The sequence below is a fragment of the Sorex araneus genome, chromosome X (genome assembly GCF_027595985.1).
Source record: "Sorex araneus isolate mSorAra2 chromosome X, mSorAra2.pri, whole genome shotgun sequence".
NCBI lineage: Eukaryota > Metazoa > Chordata > Mammalia > Eulipotyphla > Soricidae > Sorex > Sorex araneus.
Window position 1 is genome coordinate 120,065,563 of NC_073313.1, and position 21,436 is coordinate 120,086,998.

At 41.6% G+C, this 21,436-nt stretch overlaps 1 protein-coding gene across 1 annotated transcript; it reads left to right on the forward strand.

The window, feature by feature from the left end:
• Positions 1 to 749: 749 nt before the first annotated feature.
• LOC101537846 (nuclear RNA export factor 2) lies at positions 750 to 20,669 on the forward strand. Its single transcript, XM_004614482.2, has 23 exons — positions 750 to 856; positions 1,470 to 1,508; positions 4,705 to 4,799; positions 8,529 to 8,709; positions 8,932 to 9,073; positions 9,733 to 9,816; positions 9,932 to 10,036; positions 10,126 to 10,206; positions 10,311 to 10,380; positions 10,528 to 10,616; positions 10,729 to 10,836; positions 11,026 to 11,135; positions 12,767 to 12,803; positions 13,020 to 13,085; positions 13,164 to 13,219; positions 13,363 to 13,470; positions 13,586 to 13,644; positions 13,757 to 13,872; positions 13,968 to 14,010; positions 14,560 to 14,632; positions 15,102 to 15,287; positions 20,427 to 20,487; positions 20,625 to 20,669. Exons 1-23 carry the CDS (start codon positions 750 to 752, stop codon positions 20,667 to 20,669), a joined length of 2,061 nt encoding a protein of 686 aa, XP_004614539.2.
• Positions 20,670 to 21,436: the final 767 nt, after the last annotated feature.

Here is a 21,436-nt window from a genome sequence, read left to right on the forward strand (position 1 = left end):
GATTAGAAGAGTTTAGAAATATATAGAAATTTATCATCACAAATTGAATTTTATTGATTTACTGTCTGATAATTCTATTTCTATTACTTTATGTTTCATTGGACAAAGTAATATGAAATAAATTTGTTATATGCCAATTAAGGGGGTAGACTGAGAGGTGGTAGGGAACCTGGGGATATTGGTGGAGGGAAGGGGCATTGGTTGTGGTATTGGTGTTGAAATATTGTATGCCTAAAACAATTCTATTATGAATAACTTTATAAATCATAGTTTATTATCAGCTAAAACAATCAAGACAATTAACAAGAATAGCTGCAATAATGGTGAATAATTAATCACTGTCAATACTGCCAACAATGAACTTTTCAGCGATGTTGTTCTGTGAAATACACTTTTATTTATCCAGTTCCTCTTCTAAAGCCAAATGGATATCTTCTGTGCATGTCTCCTCTTGACAGAGATCATTTGTAACACAGTCACACATAATTCCACTACCCACTATTCTACATGGTCCACCGGGATCTCCATTCTTGGCGCTAAAATCCCTGAAGCTACATACGGCCTCTTCCTGTCATGGAGTACTTTTTAGTTTCTATCATGTAAAATTATCAGCTCTGGCAAGTCATGTAAATGAACTGCTCCTGCAGATCACATGGTTACTGTATTATGAACCATGTGATCTTCTGCTTGTTTTTCATGTACCCCAAGATTAACACGTCTATTTCACCCATTTACACCCTGTGAAAATTATGAATAAGGACTATAGACACCAGAGCCAGCAGCAGAAAAAGTCCTGTAGTCATAAGAATACTGTGGATGTTGGTCACGTGGATCCTATCATCACACACTACACAATGTGCGTGTGAGACCACGAGTTCCAGTGCCTCTATGCTCACGTATGATGCAATGCTTTATAGTCTCGTGAGACTTGATCCTTCCGAGCGCAAGTAGATCGACGGCTCCAGAAACCTCACGCGCAAGTCAGTTTGCCCTTGTTTTGTCTCTCCTGGCTTCTGTTACGGACAGACCTAGAAGTAAGGTACGGTCTCACAGCTTCAGGTGATATGGATGCTGAGATCGGGCAACACCCCATGTCCGTACTTGTATTAAAATTTCCGCACTTCAAGTGTGTCAAGAGATCCTTCTTTGTGACAGATTTAGATTGGAGTCGGCCTTAAGGTTTCAGTTCCTGACTGAGATCAAGAGATTCTCTCAGATGCGAGTCTTTTTTTTTTCTTTTTGGGTCACAACCCAGCGATGCTCAGGGGTTACTCCTGGCTTTACACTCAGGAATTACTCCTGGCAGTGCTTGGGGGACCATATGGGGTGCCGGGGATTGAACCCGGGTCGGCCGCGTGCAGGGCAAACGCCCTACCCGCTGTGCTATCGCTCCGGCCCCTCAGATGCGAGTCTTTTAGGAAACTTTATTTTTTGCCTAGCTGCAGTGGGTGGGCACCAGACTGAACTAGACATTTAGTCAGAGAATTGGAAAAAGATCTGAAGGTAAGGTTTCTGAACCTCTGGTCACGGCTCAGGAAACACAATGGGATGCTCTTCCCTGTTTTTCCCTACCTTATGCATTTTTAGGCAAAAGTTTCCCCCTTTTTGTGTGCAATAATAAGGCTCCCTGACGTCCTGTTTCTTGAGGACCCCAGAGACTTCTTTTACATAAATTTGTGTAATCGGTTGCCACTCTAATCCTATTTCCAACCCCTACTCGTTTCTGTAAACAGAGAATAGGAGACTTAATTGTTTTATAGGATTTTAATATTTCATTTATTTTTATTTGATAGGTGTTTCCCAGACACAGACACTTTGATGAACACCACGCCCTGTGGTGGAAAAGTGTCGTGCTCCCGCGGCTCCGTATTAGAAACTCACTGTGGTTAAAAGGGAGATGCAGTGGAAGAAAAGCGTATGACTTGAGGAGAGAAAACTGGTGGAGAGGCTCTGTGGGTCAAGCAGAGGCATTGTGGTTGGGAGGCGTGTGCGTTGAGTGTTGACTGTGTGGCGGGAAGGCACGGTGGCGCCATCTCGGGAAGGCATTTTGGGTCTAGGGGAGGCACCGTTTCTCTCGAAGGAGAGAAAGGGATTGTGGGTCAAGAGCAGGCCTGTCGTGCAGAAAGGCATTGTGGGTCTAGAGAAGGCGCCGTCTCACTCGAAGGAGCTGTGCGTCTAGGAGAGGCACCATTGCTGAAAGGCCCGCTGGGTCAAGCCGAGGTGCTTTGGTGGGGAGGCACTGGGCATCGAGCGTCAGCCGTGTGCAGGGAAGGCAGTGTGAGTCGAGGGTTGAAGCCATCGCGGGAAGGCATTGGGGGTCCAGGGGAGGCCCCGCATGGTGATTAGGGTCTGTTGGTCTAGGGGATTCCGGTGGAAGGGAAAGGTACCGTGGGTGAGGCGACGCTCCATAGCGGGAAGTTAACTGTGCTTCAAGGGGACCCATCGTGGGAAGGCACGGTGTGTCAACGGGACCCTCTAGAGCAGAAAGATGCGTCAAAGGGAGACGCTTGGGGGAGGGGATGAAGCCACTGTGATTCAAGGGGGGAGGGGTGCTGCGCCATAGCAGAAAGGGATTGTGGGTCAAGGGCAGGCCTGTCGTGCAGAAAGGCATTGTGGGTCTAGAGAAGGCGCCGTCTCACTCGAAGGAGCTGTGCGTCTAGGAGAGGCGCCATTGCTGAAAGGCCCGCTGGGTCAAGCCGAGGTGCTGTGGTGGGGAGGCACTGGGCATCGAGTGTCAGCCGTGTGGAGGGAAGGCAGTGTGAGTCGAGGGTTGAAGCCATCGCGGGAAGGCATTGGGGGTCCAGGGGAGGCCCCGCATGGTGATTAGGGTCTGTTGGTCTAGGAGATTCCGGTGGAGAGGGAAGGTACCGTGGGTGAGGCGAGGCTCCATAGCGGGAAGTTAACTGTGCTTCAAGGGGACCCATCGTGGGAAGGCACGGTGTGTCAACGGGACCCTCTAGAGCAGAAAGATGCGTCAAAGGGAGACGCTTGGGGGAGGGGATGAAGCCACTGTGAATCAAGGGGAGAGGGGTGCTGTGCCATAGCAGAAAGGGATTGTGGGTTAAGAGCAGGCCCATCGTGCAGAATGGCATTGTGGGTCTAGGGAAGGCGCCGTCTCACTCGAAGGAGCTGTGTGTCCGGGAGAGACTCCATCGCTGAAAGGCGTTGTGCGTCAAACCGAGGTGCTGTGGTGGGGTGGCACTGTGCTTGGATTGTTGGCCGTGTGGTGTGAGGGACTGAGTCGAGGGGTGGCGCCATCGCGGGAAGGCATTGTGGGTCCAGGGGAGGCCATGCATATTGGTATGCCACTGTGAGTCAAGGAGATTTCTGTGGAGAGGAAGGTACTGTGGGGATTCGGCAAGGCTCCATAGTGGGAAGTTACTGTGCTGTGGGAAGTTACTGTGCTTTGAGTGGAGGTGCCATCATGGAAGGCACTCTTGGTCAGAGGGAGGTGCTATAGCAGAAAGGCTCTGTGCTTCAGGTGGAGAAGTTGTAGACAGAGGAAAGCACACTGTCAAGTGGAGACACTGTGTGATGTGAAGACAGTGAATCAAGGAGTGGCCTGTTTCAGGAAGGTGCTGTGGGTTGAGGGAAGAGGCTGCTTTGGGTAGGCACTGTGGTATGAGGAGAGACCATTGTTTGAAGGCACTGTGGGTTGAGGGGAGGCACTATGGCTGGAAAGTGCTCCTGCTGTTCGGGGGTGGGGGTGGGAAATGTATGGTCTGTGAGGGCTTCCCCAAGCTTTTAGACCATCTCTCCCTGGCTCCAGTAATGTGATTATTAAAAGTGTGAAAGCATCCACATAATCATAAATCTGTGAAGATTTACAACTTTTTTCATAAGCTTACTTTGCAGTGTGTCTGGAATGAGATGCTGTTGTAAGTTTTGGTAATATTTCTTCCTGCTTTTGATATTAGTGCAATGTTGGCTTCATGGAAACTATTGAGAAGGATTCCTGTTTCTTTGATATTTTGGAAATGCTTGAGGAGTATTTCTTATTTGACAGCTTCGATATTTCCCTATTTGAGTTTGTTTTCTTTGGAACTTTTTTTTTTGGCATCCTGGTTCTGCACACAGGTATCCTATATCAGGCTGTGGAAGTTTTCAAATTTATAGCATCAACCAGCCTTTCTTTCAGATCATATATGATAACTTTATGTTTGCCATCTTGAGGAAGTTTTATATTGTTTCCAAAATGCCTGTACAGGTTAACAGTTTCACCCCTTTCCCTTTATGTGGGAAATGGTAGTGAAATTATTTAAGAAAACAGTAGGTAGAAGATTATGCTTGTATTTTAGTAAATCATGAAGTTGGTACTGATTGAATAAAATTCAGCCCCAAAAGCAAGGCTTGCATTTGGAGTGAGATTTAATATTGTTTGTAGGTGAAAAATATTATCACTTATGGTATATATTTTTAGCATCTCCCTAGCAGTTCTTAGGGTGCCAGGAGCTATTCCAGGTAATAGCCAGCATGGTGGTATGGGCTGACTGTTTCAGTGCTCCACTAGACAATGGCATACTCGAGCCTGGAGCTGCTGAAGTTACCAGGGTCATACTCAGAGGAGTTCAGTGTCCAGCAGGGCTATACATAGAAGTGTCCATACTTTGAATTGCTGGGGGTTGAATCAGGGATTTTGTGCATGTTATCTCCCCAAATGATGTGGTGATTTTTATATGTGCTTCCTACTTTTTCTCATTTCAGCACTCCCAGATTTGTTCTACAAAACACTATGTCTGAGAAATGGCAACAAAACCTTTCTCAACCATACAGGAAGTATGGGAGAGAAAGAGATGAAGGTAAAATAATTTTCGTATTGTAGTGTTTTTTAGATAGTATGTTAATGCATATCTTGAATCGTAAAGGAGAGTGGTAGCTTCTTTTTTCCTTTCAGTCTACTATTACAGAATATCATGGGACTGTGTGGTTTATGACCAACAGAAACTTATTTTCCACAGTTGTGGAGATTGGCAGGCTAAAAGTCAAGTCACCACCATGGGCAAGTATCTGCTGAAGTCTTGCTTCTTAATTCGTTAAAGCTCTATTCTTGCTATGAATAAAGAAAAGAGAAGGAACATCTCTGAAATCTTTTTTATGATGTCCCAAATTCCACTGGTGTATATGTCTCTCTCAATCCCTTTCTAAAGGTTCCACCTACAAATACCAGCATATTGGAAAATTAGTTTGGAATCTAAGCAGTTAGTCTAAAACAAGTAGATGTAACTTATATGGGATATTTTTTGCAGATAATTTAAAATTCTACTACTCTTGGGGCTGGACAGTACAACAGGTAGGGCGATTGCCTTGCACAGTGCTAACAGGGGTCTGATCCCTGCATCGCTAGGTGTGGCCAAAACAATTTCCCCCCACACTGCCTGCTGCAGATTAGAGTAATACTATTCTTTTGGGGAGGCAGGCTTGCTGACTCTGTTCTCAGGAATCACTTCTGTCAAGGCTCAGGGGAGCATATGGCATGCTTGGGTCGAACCCAGGTCAGATGCACACAAGATAAGCACTCTACCCGCTGTACTATTGTTCCAGCTACTAAAGCACTTCAGAAAACTTCAGAAAAGTTTTTCTAGCACCATTTGTTGAGATTATTTTTGCTCCACTTCAGATACTTTGCGCTTTATCTTCTAATACTGATATGAATTTCAATTGTCAGGAAATACCCTTGATTTTTCAACTATTCAATTATGAGAAAACCATTCTTTTTTGTTGTTGTTGATTCACTTATTTATTTTGTTATTACACAATTAATGAAACATACTAAATTAATGAGTTTGGGTACAATAATGTTATTATTGCTCTTATTTTACACACTATATCTTGTGTTTTTTAAAATTTTTATTGAAACACCATGTGGAAAGTTACAAAGCTTTCAGGCTTAAGTCTCAATTTTGCAATGCTTGAACACCCATCCCTTCACCAGTGCACATATTCCAACACCAAGAATCACAGTACACGTCCCCCCCTACCCCCCAACCCTTGCCTGTGTAGTTGATAAATTTCACTTTACTTTCTCTTTACTTTGATTACATTCAATATTTCAACAAAAACTGACTATTATTGTTTGGAGTTCCCCCCCAAAGTCAGACCTGCTGAAAAGGAAGCATTTGATAATTTGTTTTCCATTGCTGAGAATGAAGAGATATGATGTTGAGCAGCCGCACTAGCGGCCGCACGGTTTTGGATTTATGTATTTTAGTAATTTAGTAACTAGGTTCAGAGAAATTTCTGCCAGAAATTGCATCATTGCAAGCTTGTACCTCTCTGCTACTTTATATTCCACATATGAATGCAATCTTTCTATGTCTGTCTCTTTCTTTCTGACTCATTTCACTCAACATGATACTTTGCATGTTGATCCATCATATGCAAATTTCATGACTTCATCTTTTCTAACAGCTGCATAGTATTCCATTGTGTAGATGTACCAAAGTTTCTTTTACCGGTCATCTGTTTTTGGGCACTCCGGTTTTTTCCAGGTTTTGGCTATTGTAAACAGTGCTGCAATGAACATAGAAATTCAGATGTCATTTCTACTATACCTTTTTGCCTCTCCAGGATATATTCCCAGGAGTGGTATTGCTGAGTCAAATGGAAGCTCAATTTCTAATTTTTTGAGAATCGTCCATATTGTTTTCCAAAAGGGCTGAATCAGTTGGCATTCCCACCAGCAGCGAAGGAGAGTCCCTTTCTTCCCACATCCACACCAACACCCTTTCTTCCCACATCCACACTTTGCTTTTGTTTTTTGGATGTGGGCCAGTCTCTGTGGTGTGAGATATCTCTTTGTTGTTTTGATCTGCATCTCCCTGATGATTAGTGATGGAGAGCATTTTATCATGTGCCTCTCAGCCATTCAGAGAGAAAACCATTCTTAACCCGCAGGCCACAAATGCAGGATTTAGACCAAGTTTGGCCCATGAACCATAGGTTTCTAATCTGTCTTCTAGCTCTAATGGGATTGCTAAGTTTTCAATACAATATTGAGTAAAAAGTTAGCAATATGAGGTAGCAGCCATTCTTGGATTCTTCTGCTAAGCATAAACCAAAAACTGAGACGACGACTGGAGCCGGGATGGCCGCGTGAGAACCAGAGCCGCCCGCGCTCCGGTCGTCATCTCAGGCTTGTATAGTAAAGTCGCAGTCTATAAAATCAATATCCAAAAATCCATGGCTTTCCTATATGCCAACAATGAGTCAGAGGAAAGGGGCATAAAAAAGGCAATTCCATTCACAATCGTGCCCCAGAAAATCAAGTACCTCGTAATCAGCTTAACCAAGGAAGTAAAGGACCTCTTCAAAGAAAACTATAAAACGCTACTCCATGAAATAAAAGAGGACATGAGGAAATGGAAACATATCCCCTGCTCATGGATAGGGAGAATCAACATTGTCAAAATGGCAATACTCCCCAGAGCACTATACAGATTCAATGCGATCTCTATAAGGATACTCATGGCATTCTTCAAAGAAATGGATCAAGCAATCCTGAAATTCATATGGAACAATAAACACCCACGGATAGCTAAAACAATTCTTGGGGAAAAGATGATGGGAGGCATCACCCTCTCGAACTTTAAACTTTACTACAAAGCGGTAACAATTAAAACAACATGGTACTGGAACAAAGGCAGAGCCGCAGACCAATGAAACAGAGCAGAATATCCCTACACACAACCCCAAATGTATGATCATCTAATCTTTGATAAGGGAGCAAGAAATGTTAAGTGGAGCAAGGAAAGCCTCTTTAACAAATGGTGCTGGCACAACTGGGCAACCACATGCAAAAGAATGGGCTTAGATCTCGACCTGACACCATGCACAGAAGTCAGATCAAATTGGATTAAAGACCTCAACATCAGACCACAATCCATAAGGTACATTGAAGATATAGTCGGCAAAACCCTCCACGATATTGAAGCTAACGGTATCTTCAAAGATGACACGCAACTGATCAAATGGAAAAAGATAAGGAAATGGGACTATATTAAACTAAGAAGTTTCTGCACCGCAAAAGATACAGTGACCAGAATACAAAGATAATGAAAATGTGTAAATCTGTTACTGTACCCTCATGGTGACTCACTAATTAATAAAAAAAATAAAAAAAAACTGAGACTGTGGCTTTCAGTCTTGTTTACACATTGTAGTCACCTGGAGAGTTTTAAAAATAAAGTTCCCAGGGCCATAGCAATAGTGCAGCCGGTAGAGCACTTGCCTTACACACAGCTGAACCAGTTTCCTCCTCTCTTCTATTGCTTTTGCACTTATCCCACCTCATCATCTTCCTCCCAGTGTTCTATACCACGTTTTCCCCCTAATAAATGCAATCTATCAGATAATACCCTCCATGGGCAGGCAGAGGAGTTTGCTTTCTATGGTTTGTGTGATCAGTCCCTTTGGCATGTTGACCCTTGATTTGTCCTAACCAGAGTATTAGCTTAAGCCATAGTACATACAGTACATGTACATGAACCAATGGTGTATCTTCAATCTTACATTTTTATTCCTCATTTCAGGATACTATAATGGTGGAATTTCACCACAAGGAAGAAAGAAAGATTGGAGTTCTTTCCAAGATAACCGTGGCTGGAAGAGCGACCGTTATCATCATGATCACTATGACCGTCATCTTCATCATCGGGAAGGGGATAAATTCCTGCAGAGGAGAGATGTTCAAGAGGACTCCAAACTAAGATAGTAAGTGATCATGTAACTTGGTTCACAAGTGTCAACTCTGGGAATATGCAGATCTCTGTCTCCACAGTCTTTATTTTCTTCTCCCACTGTAAAACTGAAAAAAGCTAGAAATGGAATTATAGTTGAGTAATCCTAACTATATTCCAGGTATCATAGAAGCATGCATATGCAAAACATTTTTTGAATTTATGATCAGCATTCTTCTCTCTCTGCTTCCTATAGCACCCCCTATTCTATGAGACACAAGAGGCACCAGCATGAAAACCATAACAGTTTTACTGGGAGTAGAAACGGAAAACGTCCAGAGAGTGAAATGATGGAGGACACCGAAGATGAAAGACAAGAAACCTGGTTCAAGATTACAGTGAGTATCCTAAAAATGTATGCAATTTGCAGCACAAAAATTAATGTTGGTCTCATATAGATAACGATGTTAGGGGCTTTGTTGCAGACAGTTTGTAATACCTCATTTTTATTACTTTAGTTAAAATCCTTGTTCATCTAAGGATAAATTAAAAGAAGTGTTATATAAGGTGCATGTAATGACCACTTGTGTGTAGAGTGGGGGAGGCTAATTCAGAGAAGTGATATAAAAAGTACATGTACCCATACCTATATGTATAATTGGGGAGACTGTCTAAAAGGAAAAGGAGAAACTACTGCAAGGAACAATTCCACACAGGATGACTCAGTTTGGCTCAAATTGAGGGTAGTATGTAGGGCCAGGTTGTTTCTGGGAACCTCATTTGAGGTGCTTACAGGGTTTACACTAGGTAGGTTCTCCTGAAATTTTATTGAGGGAAGCTCATATTGTTACTTTAGATAATTTTGAGGAAATCTTTGAATGGAGCGAAAGGGGGGTTTAGGAATCTGTAATTGATCACAAAATAGGAAATTATGTCAGTGATCACTTTAAAGATTATTTCAAGCATGATAGAAGACTGGAAAAGAAGACTGTTCTATACTCTAGGTTTAACTCCATGTTCTTAATTCCATATCTCATTCCTTATTTTTCACAATTAGATTCTGAATGGGAGAAAGTATGAGAAGAAATGGCTCCTGGATTCCATTCAGAGCCACTGCCATTTACCATTCAATCCAGTGGATGTAAGAGCTGATGGTGAAGCCAGATATAAAGGGGTTCAGTGAAGTGTGCTCAGAGAGAAAGTATTCTGAGCAGGAAGACTTCCTCAAAAATTATGGTTGTCTCTTTCTCCTACAGTTCCACTATGTAAAAAAATGGGCTCGATTCTTTGTCCAGAATTCTAGAATTGCCCATGCATTGAAGGATGTAAGCAGTAAGATTTCTGATCAGGAAAACCAAAAGGTAAAAGCGTTATTTGGGAAGACTAGTGGCTGATTGTCTTCTTTGGAAATAGAGCTCTAAATCTTACCCCCAATCTGTCCTTCTTCCAGATATCTATCATTATCAGTAAATCTCCTGAGCCTTACTCTGTGCTGAATAAGTTGCAGCCAGAAGAAATGAAGCAGCTAGAGGTAATGTAGAGCTAAGTCACATTTTGGGACCATCCACTTCTTCTTCCACACCCCACCCCCACTTTCCCCACCACTACAACCTCAGTGCTCATCACTCTCTGCAGCTGACCATGAAGAAAAGGTATGATGTTTCCCAGAAATCTCTTGACCTTCAGACGCTCCGCTTTGACCCAGGTACAAATGACAACAGTAATTAGAGCAAGTTAGGGAAGAAGCGTATGCCTGAAAGGGAAACCTGGGGGTGATGATGTATGGGAAAGGGTTGCTGCTCACCTTGAACCCTTCACAGCCTTCTTATTCTCTCCTCTTGTCTTCCTGAAGACTTGATGCACCATGATATTGATATATTCCTGAATCGAAGACAATGCATGTCTGCTGTCCAGCAGATCATAGAAAAGAATTTCCCTGAGGTGATATCTTATGTCCAGTGCTATTACAAAATAGTCGGAGTTTGAGACAGAGGGCAGATATATTTCCTATATTCTATATACTAACTATTGTTCTAACACTTCTTTCACAAAGCTGGTGTCCCTGAACTTGGGCAGCAACAAACTCTATCAACTTGATGGTCTGTCTGATGTTATACTGAAGGTCCCCACAATCAAGACCCTGGACCTCTCTAAAAACAAAGTGAGATAAGAAAGCCAGGTCAAAGTAGGGTTGATTCTGTGTCTGTATATGTGTAGGGGGAGGAGGACAGTGTCATCAGATTGATGACAGGAGATAAGCTAAGGTCCCTGAGAGGGAGGGGGAGACAAAGTGCAGGTACTCAGATATCTCCTTCTCTCTGACTGTCAGTTTTCTCCTTATATGTCTTAGCTGAAATCGATGTGGGAAGTAAGCAAGATAAAAACCCTGATGCTTGAAGAGCTGTGGCTGAAGGGGAATCCCTTGTGTAAGGATTTCCAGGACCAGTCTTCCTACAAAAGGTCAGCATGATCCTGTTATGCTGAGACTTTGTCTCCTGCAAACCTAAACTATCCCTTGATAATAGCTGAATGTGCATCTGGAAGAACCACAGGGTCACTCTTTCTTTTCTCTGTCCCTTCCCTCTAAAGGATTCCCTTCCTTGATCTTGCTCACTTATTTCCTAGTCTGTGGTTTGTTTCTTGACTGTATACACTGTCTTATCAAGTCTTCCCTCTGAAGAGTGTATGCTCCAGGAAATAGAGATCACTCTCTGTACCAGAGTTAGAAATTAATGACCATGAAGCAGGTGTTGGTGCTCTGGTCTGAAAGATTTTCCAGCACCAGACATAATTCCTACTCCATATGAGATGGAGCTTCACCCCGATGTTCTCTGAGAGGCTCTCTTTTCCTTGCTCCAAAATACTCCTTCTTCTAATCCTAGTCTGACATGGGACTTACCTGTGCCATGCTGAGAGGAAAAGCCCTGGATGACTGTTAGGATATCCCTTCCTCTTGGGCTAATCCTGGAAATGGGATCTACGTTATATAAGACACATTTACTTTAGTTAAGGGACCGGAAGTAGATAACTTTCAGCAAGGTGAGGTCTTTACAAGGCAAGAGTGGAAACCAATGGTCAGGGAAGGCTGAAGATAATAACACGGGCCAGAGGGATAGTACAGGGATTAATCTTGCCTTGCACCTGGCGGACCCTGATTAAGTCCCAAGCACTGGATATGGTTCCTCGATAAGTGCTAGGAGTGAACACTGAGCACAGGTGGGTATGGACCAGCCTCTTTAAAATTAGAACAGGCATCTCAGGGACTGTCACTCCTTCCATACAAATGTCATATCCCCTGCCTGATCATTTGGAGCCCCAGGTCACCCAAGACAGAGGTAATTCCTCAGGCCAGGAACAAATTAGTATAGGCATAGGTACACAGGGCCATCATAAGAAAAATTGGTGATCATGTGGGTGTGGGGCACACATACCTTCACCCGACACTGAGACTCTGGAACCTGACACTTACCTTCTCTAGGGAAGGTCTTTTGCCTCGTGGAATGCTCCATTTCTTATGCGTAGGTCAGACTAGGCTCACTTGGGTGATCAAAGGTCAAACAGCATCCACTGGGTACCCTGCCCAACTGGTGCATGTGTTCCGTTCCTTTCTGGGATCTCAGTTTATAGGTGAGTCAATATGTGAATATGGTAGGGAATTCACTTTTCTTTCTGTCTTTTCTCTGACGACTACCATGATGATGCTATGATGGCAGACATCATACCACTTCTCTTTGATTTCTATTTGTCTCTGTCTCTCTAATCTATTCCTCTCCTTCACTCTTCCCCCCAGCATCCCAGGCTATCCTGGGTCAGGTTAGGGAAGTGGGGGGTCATCCTGATACTGTTAGAATATTTAACACCCTGTGAAGTAAGAGTCCTAGGTTCCCACTCCATGCTCTCCTTCCAGAACCTTAAATGGAACATGAAGAGAGACAGGGAGGTGGAGAAAGCTCTTGAGCCTGAGCTCAAAATGTTGCTACTTGTAGAAAAATGAGGCAAGGCCAGAAGGAAACAAAGGAGAGAAGGAGAGGAGAGAGTGTCAGAGAAACTCTGAAATTCTGAACAATCATTTTTGTCTTTTTTCCCCACAGTGCTGTGCAGGATTTATTCCCTAAGTTACTTTACCTGGTAAGTACAACAAGCCTATGTTCATCATTGTCTGTTACTAAGTTGATGACTATTTTACCTACCTGTCCTCTAGTCCTTTTGGCCTTATCTACATGACTTGCAACAAAATATTACCCATTTTGAAGAACATGGACTCCTATAAAGGATGTAAATATGCTATCTAGAAATGTACACCTCCTGAGTGTCCACTGCTGACTTGATTGTTTTTTTATCCAGGATGGCCAGAAGTTATATCAGCCAGTTGTTGATGTTGATATGTCATGTGCAATAAAGTCTACTGAGGTAAGGATTAAGATCAAACATCTTTTGTGGTTGTGCAATGGAGATTATGTCAAATTCATCATTTATTTTTTTATCCAGAATAAATGCAACGTATCTGAGGTGGTGAAGAATCAGATACTGCAGTTCCTTCAACAGTAAGTACTCTGTGGACTATGAGGAAAGGGAGTGCTGAGATAAGCCAGGCCTCGAAAGCACAGGTCTTCTCTGATTACAGACATTTTCAAGTCTCATTTGAGGCCTGTCATTCAGATAGTTCATCTGTATTGTTTTTCTGCAGGTATTACATGATATACGACTATGAAAACCGACAGGGTCTCCTGGATGCTTACCACGATAATGCGTCCTTCTCTCTATCCATTCCTTTTAACCCTAGTGACCCATCTCTGTGAGTAACACAGCTTCCACTCTGGTAATAAATCATATGAATCCTCAGGAGGCACAGATAAGCTCCTGAAAATGCCCACAATGGCCACTTCCTCATGTTCCTATTTTTCTCCTAGAAATGCCTTGTGCAAATACCTCAAGGATAGCAAGAATATGAAGATGCTCAAAGATTCAGGTAAGTTTGTTTTTGGGGAAGAGTGAACAGAGAAAGAGGCCATGGAAGGGTCAATAATAGGTGCAAGTGTATGGCTGCACCTGATATATTCTTGCATCTTCTCCCCACACAGATCAGCGAATTCAACTGCTGGAGCACACAAAACAAGCCATTCTGCGCACTCTGTGCATGCTACCTCAAACTCAGCATGACCTCAGTTCTTTCGTGATAGATGTATGGGTGCAGTCGGTAAGCAACTGCTTATTCCTTCAGTCAGGTCCAGAAAGCTGTAGGTGGATAGGTAGTTTATGTGGTGACTGAGTGCCTTGGTTCTTTCCTTTCAGGAAACCATGCTTTGCTTTTCTTTCCATGGGACCTTCAAAGAAGGTGAGTGTGTAGAGCTCCGTCCCCAGTTCACCCAATGCTCCCTCCTCCAAACTGGGTTCTGTCTCAAAACTCTCCCACCTTCCCTTATACATTCCCTTTTCTTCCCCTTACATCTGTGTTCTCTAACCTCACTTTTCTACCTATCTATCCTGGTCTCACCTGTGTCTGTGCCTGTATACCCTATATAGCTGGGGCACTGGGGACACAGGTTGTAGAGTTTGATGGTTGTCACCCCAGATTCTTATTCTTAGACCATATGCTAGTTACTTAGCCTCTCAGTTTCCTCATTTCTAAAATAAGGCTGATAATACCCACCTCTTGGGAAGCTATGAAAAACAAATCTAAAATGTGGTTGTCAAAGGAACTGGAACATTATCAGTGTTTCTGTCTCTGGGAGCAGATTGTTTCATTGTAGATACCCTATTTCTGATATCTAGAGTTCCACAGAACATGTGTTTCCTTCATCATGAGTAGCAAATAAGACCCTGACTGGTCTTGTGAGAATGTGAAAATATGACTCTAATGGGATGTTGTTGTTTGTTATTTAAGTGGAAGACACAACTCAGGATTCTGTTTATACCTTTGTTCGGACACTCATCACTGTCCCTGCCAGCAATTCTGGGTAAATATTGTGTTATGTGTGTGAACACCCTTAGCAGCCTAAGACCAACAGTGTAAATACTAGTCCTGTGGGTTTTTATCAACATTGTGGAAAGCGAAAGATTGATTCAAGGAGCATTAAGAGTAAGAGGTCTGGAATCAGGACATTGGACTGTCTTCCTGATTCCAATACTGACTAGGTGCGTCACTTTGGTTCAGTCGTAAGACTTTCTTGTGGATAATAGTATTCCTGGAAAAACTGGAAGTAGACTGTCTTCTCCCTGGGGCAATTTTTACACAACAAAAACATTGGGCTTAAAGCTATAAATTAAGTAAATATGGTAGTTACTACAAAGGTGAATTCAATAGGAGAGGTGTAGATACTAGCCAAGGAATGGAGCAAGTAGTGGGGTTGCTAAGTGGTGGGATAGTTGTTAAAAATATGGGGTTGTCTGTATGTTCAGTTGTCTGAAATCCTATTCTTCATCCAGTATGTGCATCATGAATGATGAACTGTTTGTGAGGATTAGCAACAACAATGAGATTAAGCCTGCATACTACTCCACATCAGAGTCCACACCATCTTGCAGTTCTGCACCCATCTGCTCCAAGGAGCAACAAGACTTGGTGCAGGCATTCTCCATCCATTCTGGAATGAACCTGCAGTGGTCTTTCAAGTGAGTTCTAGATGTACAGGGTAATTAGAGGGAGAAAGAGGAGTGAGAAAATTAACTGACTTAAATGAATATCCTTATGTAAATAATTTACTACGCAAAACATATCATTATTTTCTTGTCATGTATAAAAAGAGTTTTTAAAACGCTATAATGCCCTGTTGGCATGATCTTATGTATTGAAAATTCTAAGTAATTCACTCAACACCTATTGGAATAAACTGGCTCGGTGTTTTTGGGTACAAAACCACTTTATTATACAAAAAGCTTTCATATTTCTATCTATGAAATTATAATGAACAATATTAAAGTAAAATTAAGTAAAATTCCACTTATAAGGGGCAAGAGAGAAATGACAGCAGGTAGGACACTTGCCTTGCACATGGATGACCTGGGTTTGATCCTCAACACTGCCAATGACACTAAGCACTGACAGGAGTTATCCATAAACTCTGTCAGGAGTAAGCCCAAGCACAGCTTGGGGTGGCCCCAAACCCCACACCAAAACTAACAATGGTTTCTGTGCAGTGAGAGGTAGAGTACAATGGGTAATGCTTTTACCTTGTATGTAGCTGAACTGGGTTCTATCCCTGGCACTAACTGTATCTGATCCCTCAAAGCACTGACCATTCAGTGACCCTTGAACACAGCCAAGTGTGGGCCCCCCCAAAATCCATTTATAATGACATCAGAAAGAATATATATTTATGAACAAATAAAAGTGAGCAAGTGTAAATAATTTTTTTAAGTTTTCAAAACATTATTAGGATGAAGAGACCTAAAGAGACCTAAAAATAGAAGGGTGTGTTATAAAATTTATGCATGTTAGTTTGCAATATTATTTATATGGCAATACTGCGAAGGCAATCTACAGATTAATTAAAAATTTCTACCAAAATATCAACTTGAATGTTTAGCATAAAATGATAAGGTGATGACTATATAATGAACATCTAGGCACAATGGACTCAGAATAGCTAAAACCTTACTTTAAAGGAAGTCTGTAGTTGGAGGACTCAAATTTTTTGGTTTTCACAATTTCAAAGCTAATTTAACGGGGATAGGGAGATACCTCAAAGGAATAGATAAAAAATTTTGCATGTTTGGGCCTGGAGCGATAGCACAGCGGGTAGGGCGTTTGCCTTCCAAGTGGCTGACCTGTGTTCGATACCCAGCATCCTATATGGTTCCCTGAACATCACCAGGGGTGATTCCTGAGTGCAGAGCCAGGAGTCATCCCTGTGCATCGCTGGGTGTGACACCAAAAAAGCAAAAAAATAAATTTGCATGCTTAAGCTCCTAATTAAAAAAAATTTAATTGAATCACCATGTGGAAAGTTACAAAGCTTTCAGGCTTAACTCTCAGTTATACAGGGGCCGGAGCGATAGCACAACAGAGGGTAGGGCGTTTGCCTTGCACGCGGCCGACCCGGGTTCGATCCCCGACATCCCATATGGTCCCCCAAGCACCACCGGAGTAATTCCTGAGTGAAAAGCCAGGAGTAACACCTGTGCATCGCTGGGTGTGACCCAAAAAACAAACAAAAAAAAAAAACCCTCTCAGTTATACAATGCTCGAACACCCATCCCTTCACCAGTGCACCTATTCCACCACCAAAAATCACAGTATACGTCCCCCCCTACCCCCCCACACCTGTGCAGCTGATAAATTTCACTTTACTTTCACTTTACTTTGCTTACATTCAATATTTCAACAAAAACTCATTATTATGGTTTGGAGTTTCCCCCCACCAAAGTCAGACCTGCTGAAAAGGAAGCATTTGACAATTTGTTTTCCATTGCTGAGAATGAAGAGACATGAAGTCGTGCAGCCGCAATAGTGGCCTCGCAGTTTTTGATTTCTGTATTTTAGTAACTAAGTCCAGAGAAAATTCTGCCAGAATTTGCATCATTGCAAGCTTGTACCTCTCTGCTACTTTATATTCCACACATGAGTGCAATCTTTCTATGTCTGTCTCTTGCTTTTTGACTCATTTCACTCAACATGATGCTTTGCATGTTGATCCATCATAAATGCAAATTTCATGGCTTCATCTTTTCTAACAGCTGCATAGTATTCCATTGTGTAGATGTACCGTAGTTTCTTTAACCAGTCATCTGTTTTTGGGCACTCCAGTTTTTTAGATCGTATAAATCTTTCGCCTTTTAAGCTCCTAATTTTATCTCTGTCACCACATGTTTCCTCAGCACCACCAGGTGTGATCATGGTTGCCTAGTGCAGCTTGGACAGTTGGGAAGGTGCAAAAATGACCACTGCAGAGATACTTTAACCAAGACTTTGTTCATAGTGGACATTTGAATAAGCATGCAGGGTAAAAAATAAAATTTAGTGTCCAGGTAAAAACAGTAATACTCATAGTAAATTTATAATTATGAGCCCAAAATTATTAGAAAAATAGCATTTTTTTAGTAAATTGTCTTAGAATATGTGGATATATATGTATGAAAAAATGAAAGAAATTTAAAAAAAATTTAAACAGTCTGTTAATTTTTTGGGATCACACCCAGTGATGCACAGCGTTTACTCCTGGCTCATGCACTCAGGAAACTCCTGGAGATGCTTGGAGACTATATAGAATGCTGGGACTCGAAACTGGGTTGCCCACATTGCAAGGCAAAAGACCTACCCACTGTGCTATCACCTCAGCTCCCTGAGAAGAATTTTAGCCTTATCTGCATATCATGTACAAATACTGACTCAAAAATTAATCAACGATTTAACATGATATACAGCTATAAAAATTTTTAGAAAACATTTTTGTATATACTCATTTTCTTGAGTTATACATAGATTTTCTGTATATCAATGATTTTCAACTGCAGATAAATCATTGTTTTATATATATATATATATAACAGTGAAAGCAAAAGCATCAAACAAACACATCAGATTTTAAATACTTTTGATTTTCCAAAGGACACTGAATAAAGTGAAAATATAATCCCAGAATGGGAGAAAGCATTTGCAAATATCATATCTTATTTGATCTACTATGCAGGGTATCTGCAGGGATCTTATACTTCAGCAATTAAAAAGACAACTCAACCTGAAAATGGAAAAATGATTTGAATAGATACTACTCTATATAAAAAATGGCCAATAATCTCATACATAAATAAATATTCAACAGTATTCGTAAGGAAATTCAAATATAAACAATGATGTGCTGCCACCTCACATACGCTAAGATGGCTTTAACTAATGTACTAGAAGAAGTATAGGTGAGGACGTGGAGAAATAAGAACTGTGGCATGTTACAGATGGAAAATTCAAGTAGTCACTTTAGAAAACATTTGGCAGTTCCTTGAAATATTTGATATATAGTTAACATATGACCCAATAATTCCACTTTTTGCTATATACCAAGAGAAATGAAAGCATATTCATTCCAAAACTTGTGTAAGGACATTCATTGGATCAGTAGTTATATTTTCCAAAATGTGGAACCAACATACGTATGAGTAAACAAATTTGTAACATGTATATAGCAATCTACAATCATTCAGTCCTGAAGGATCATAATACATAAGTAAAATAGAATTGTTAGGAAAAGGAGTTCCAAAAAGGAAAAGGTCTATAAAGGAAAGAAGAGGAGTGCCCAATGCTGAAACAAATCATGACATGGGTAAATCATGAAACAAGTAAATGGAACCAGTCACAAAATGTCACTATATAGAGCCCAGAGAAATATTACAGTGGAGAGGGTGTTTGTCTTGCATGTGGCTGACCCAGCACCCCATATATTTCACTGAGTCGGTCAGGAGTGATGCCTAAGCACAAAACCAGGAGTAATCCCTAAAACACCAGGTGTGGACCCAAATTTTCTTTAAAGAGTCACCAGCTAAATTTATGAATCCATTTACCTGAAATGTCCAGACTAAGCAAATCTGTAAGGAACAAAAGCAGATTAGTAAGTAGCTTTCTGCTTGAAGGGGAAGGAAGTAAGGAAAACTTCCTAACAGAGAGTTTCTTTTTTGAAGTAATAACAAATACTTTGAAAATACATCTTGTTTTTGCTTTTGTTTGCACTTGGACCACTCTGTGCATTGCTTGGAGTTGTGTGCTTAGGGATCACTCCGGACATGCTCAATACCATATGAGGTTCCGGGGATTGAGCTCAGGTCGGCTGTATGAAAGGCAAGCGTCCCACCCACTGTACTCTCAGGCCTTTACGTCTTGGCTTTTAATATACTATATTAATTTTGGGCTGGAGCGATAGCACAGCAGTTGGGCGTTCGCCTTTCACGCGGCCGACCTGTGTTTGGTTCCTCTGCCCCTCTCGGAGAGCCCAGCTAGCTACCGAGAGTATCGAGCCCGCATGGCAGAGCCTGGCAAGCTACCCGTGCGTATTGGATATGCCAAGAACAGTAACAATAAGTCTCTCAATGAGAGACGTTACTGGTGCCCGCTCCAACAAATCGATGAGCAACGGGATGACAGTGACAGTGACAGTGATTAATTATAACATATAATTATACTAAAATATAAAGTACTCTGGAATATACTAAAGATCACCGGATTGTGTAATATAGAGCCAGAGCAATAGTACTAGTATACTGCTGACCCAGGTTCTAAACCTAGCACCCCATATGGTCCCCCAAGCACTCCCAGGATTAACTCTTAAATACAGAGCCAGGTTTAAGCACTGGACACTGCTGGGTGTAGCCTCCAAACCAACAAAATAGAAAAACTAAAACTAAAATATGTGCATGCTGTCAGGAAAAATGTTTGCAATTTGTGAGGCCAAAGAGATACTACAAATGGCAGGTAGTTTGCCTTGCATGGAGCCTATTGGGGATAGATCCCTGGCATCCCCTATTTTACCCAGGAATGATTCCTGAGTGCAGGAGAGATTTCTGAATGCACAGCCAGGAGACAGCCCTGAGCACCACCAGGTGTAACCCAAAAAACAACAAAAAAATATTTGTAAGGTTATTTTATAATTTTCATTTGCTATTTTCTTAAATATCTTTATCAACATATATACTATACATATATAGCAAATATATACATAAAATATATTTTATATACTACTATGTAAATATCTATGTGTAGTGTTGCATGCTCAGCATGTATGCATTGCGATACTAAGAGATAGTATACATTCTTCTCCATTCCAGGTGCCTTCAAGAAAATGGATGGAACTTTATAAAAGCTGGTCATATCTTCACTGTGTTAAAGGTGAGATCTGGGAATAATTGGGTTAAAGGAAAATATCATGTGGCCTATCATAAGGCCAAGGAAGTGGAGACTGATTGTCCTGGGAATGAATTCCAGGTTGTTGATTCTTCTGACACATCATATTTTCTTCCCTCTAGACTGAAGGCAGGATTCCAGAGGAGGCCTTCAAACAAACTCAATAAATGGATCCCTTCGGTATTTGGTTTAATCCACATCATTTTTTGTTTCTCTCTTTTCTCCAATGGAAGTTGGAAAAACATGCTCATGATGAGTTTTGGAAGCTTAAATGACTAGGAAGTTAGAGTTACCTTGTAGACAAAGCAACGTAATATCTGATAGACAATTTATTGTTTGCATTTTCCTCGCGTATTGAATATTCTTAAAATAAAAGTGATGTTACATGATATATGATGTGTATCCTGGATTACTAATGCTTTATCCCAGCATGAATCAACATGTTCAGGATGGAAAGACCTTTGCAAGCTCCCCTTTTACTCTGGAAGTACTTAAAGACAAATCAGGCTTGACTACATAGTTAAGGTGCCAATACATTTTCATGCAAAAAGGACACACACTGCTTCCAGGGAATTGGAATTTGAAGGCAATACAACGTAGTTTGATCTTCTACCTAGAGGTTGCAAAAGCAGGTATGAGACCTAGTACAGGGGTTTTGGATGCCTGTTATATAAGGAGGGCTATTTATTTTAAATTTATTTTTAAATTCCTGTCATTATAATGTTAAAGTTGTTCAGGATTGGGAGTTACACAATGTTCCAACAACTGTATTTTCACCATTGTACATTTCCCACCACGAATGAACCCAGTTTCAATTTTGCCACCACACCTCCCAAGCCTGCTTCTATGGCAAGCCACCACCGCTTCCTCCTCTTCCTCCTCCTCCTCTTCCTTCTTCTTCCTCTTCCTTTTTCCCCTTCCTCTTTCCTCTTCC

What these genes read in the sequence shown, in the direction of transcription:
- LOC101537846 (XM_004614482.2), top strand. Translation starts at nt 750, where the DNA reads ATGAATAAGGACTATAGACACCAGAGCCAGCAGCAGAAAAAGTCCTGT. An exon ending in TAGAAAAGAATTTCCCTGAG is followed by an intron (nt 10,617 to 10,728) that starts GTGATATCTTAT and finishes TCTTTCACAAAG; the next exon opens with CTGGTGTCCCTGAACTTGGG. An exon ending in TAGATGTATGGGTGCAGTCG is followed by an intron (nt 13,873 to 13,967) that starts GTAAGCAACTGC and finishes CTTTCCTTTCAG; the next exon opens with GAAACCATGCTTTGCTTTTC.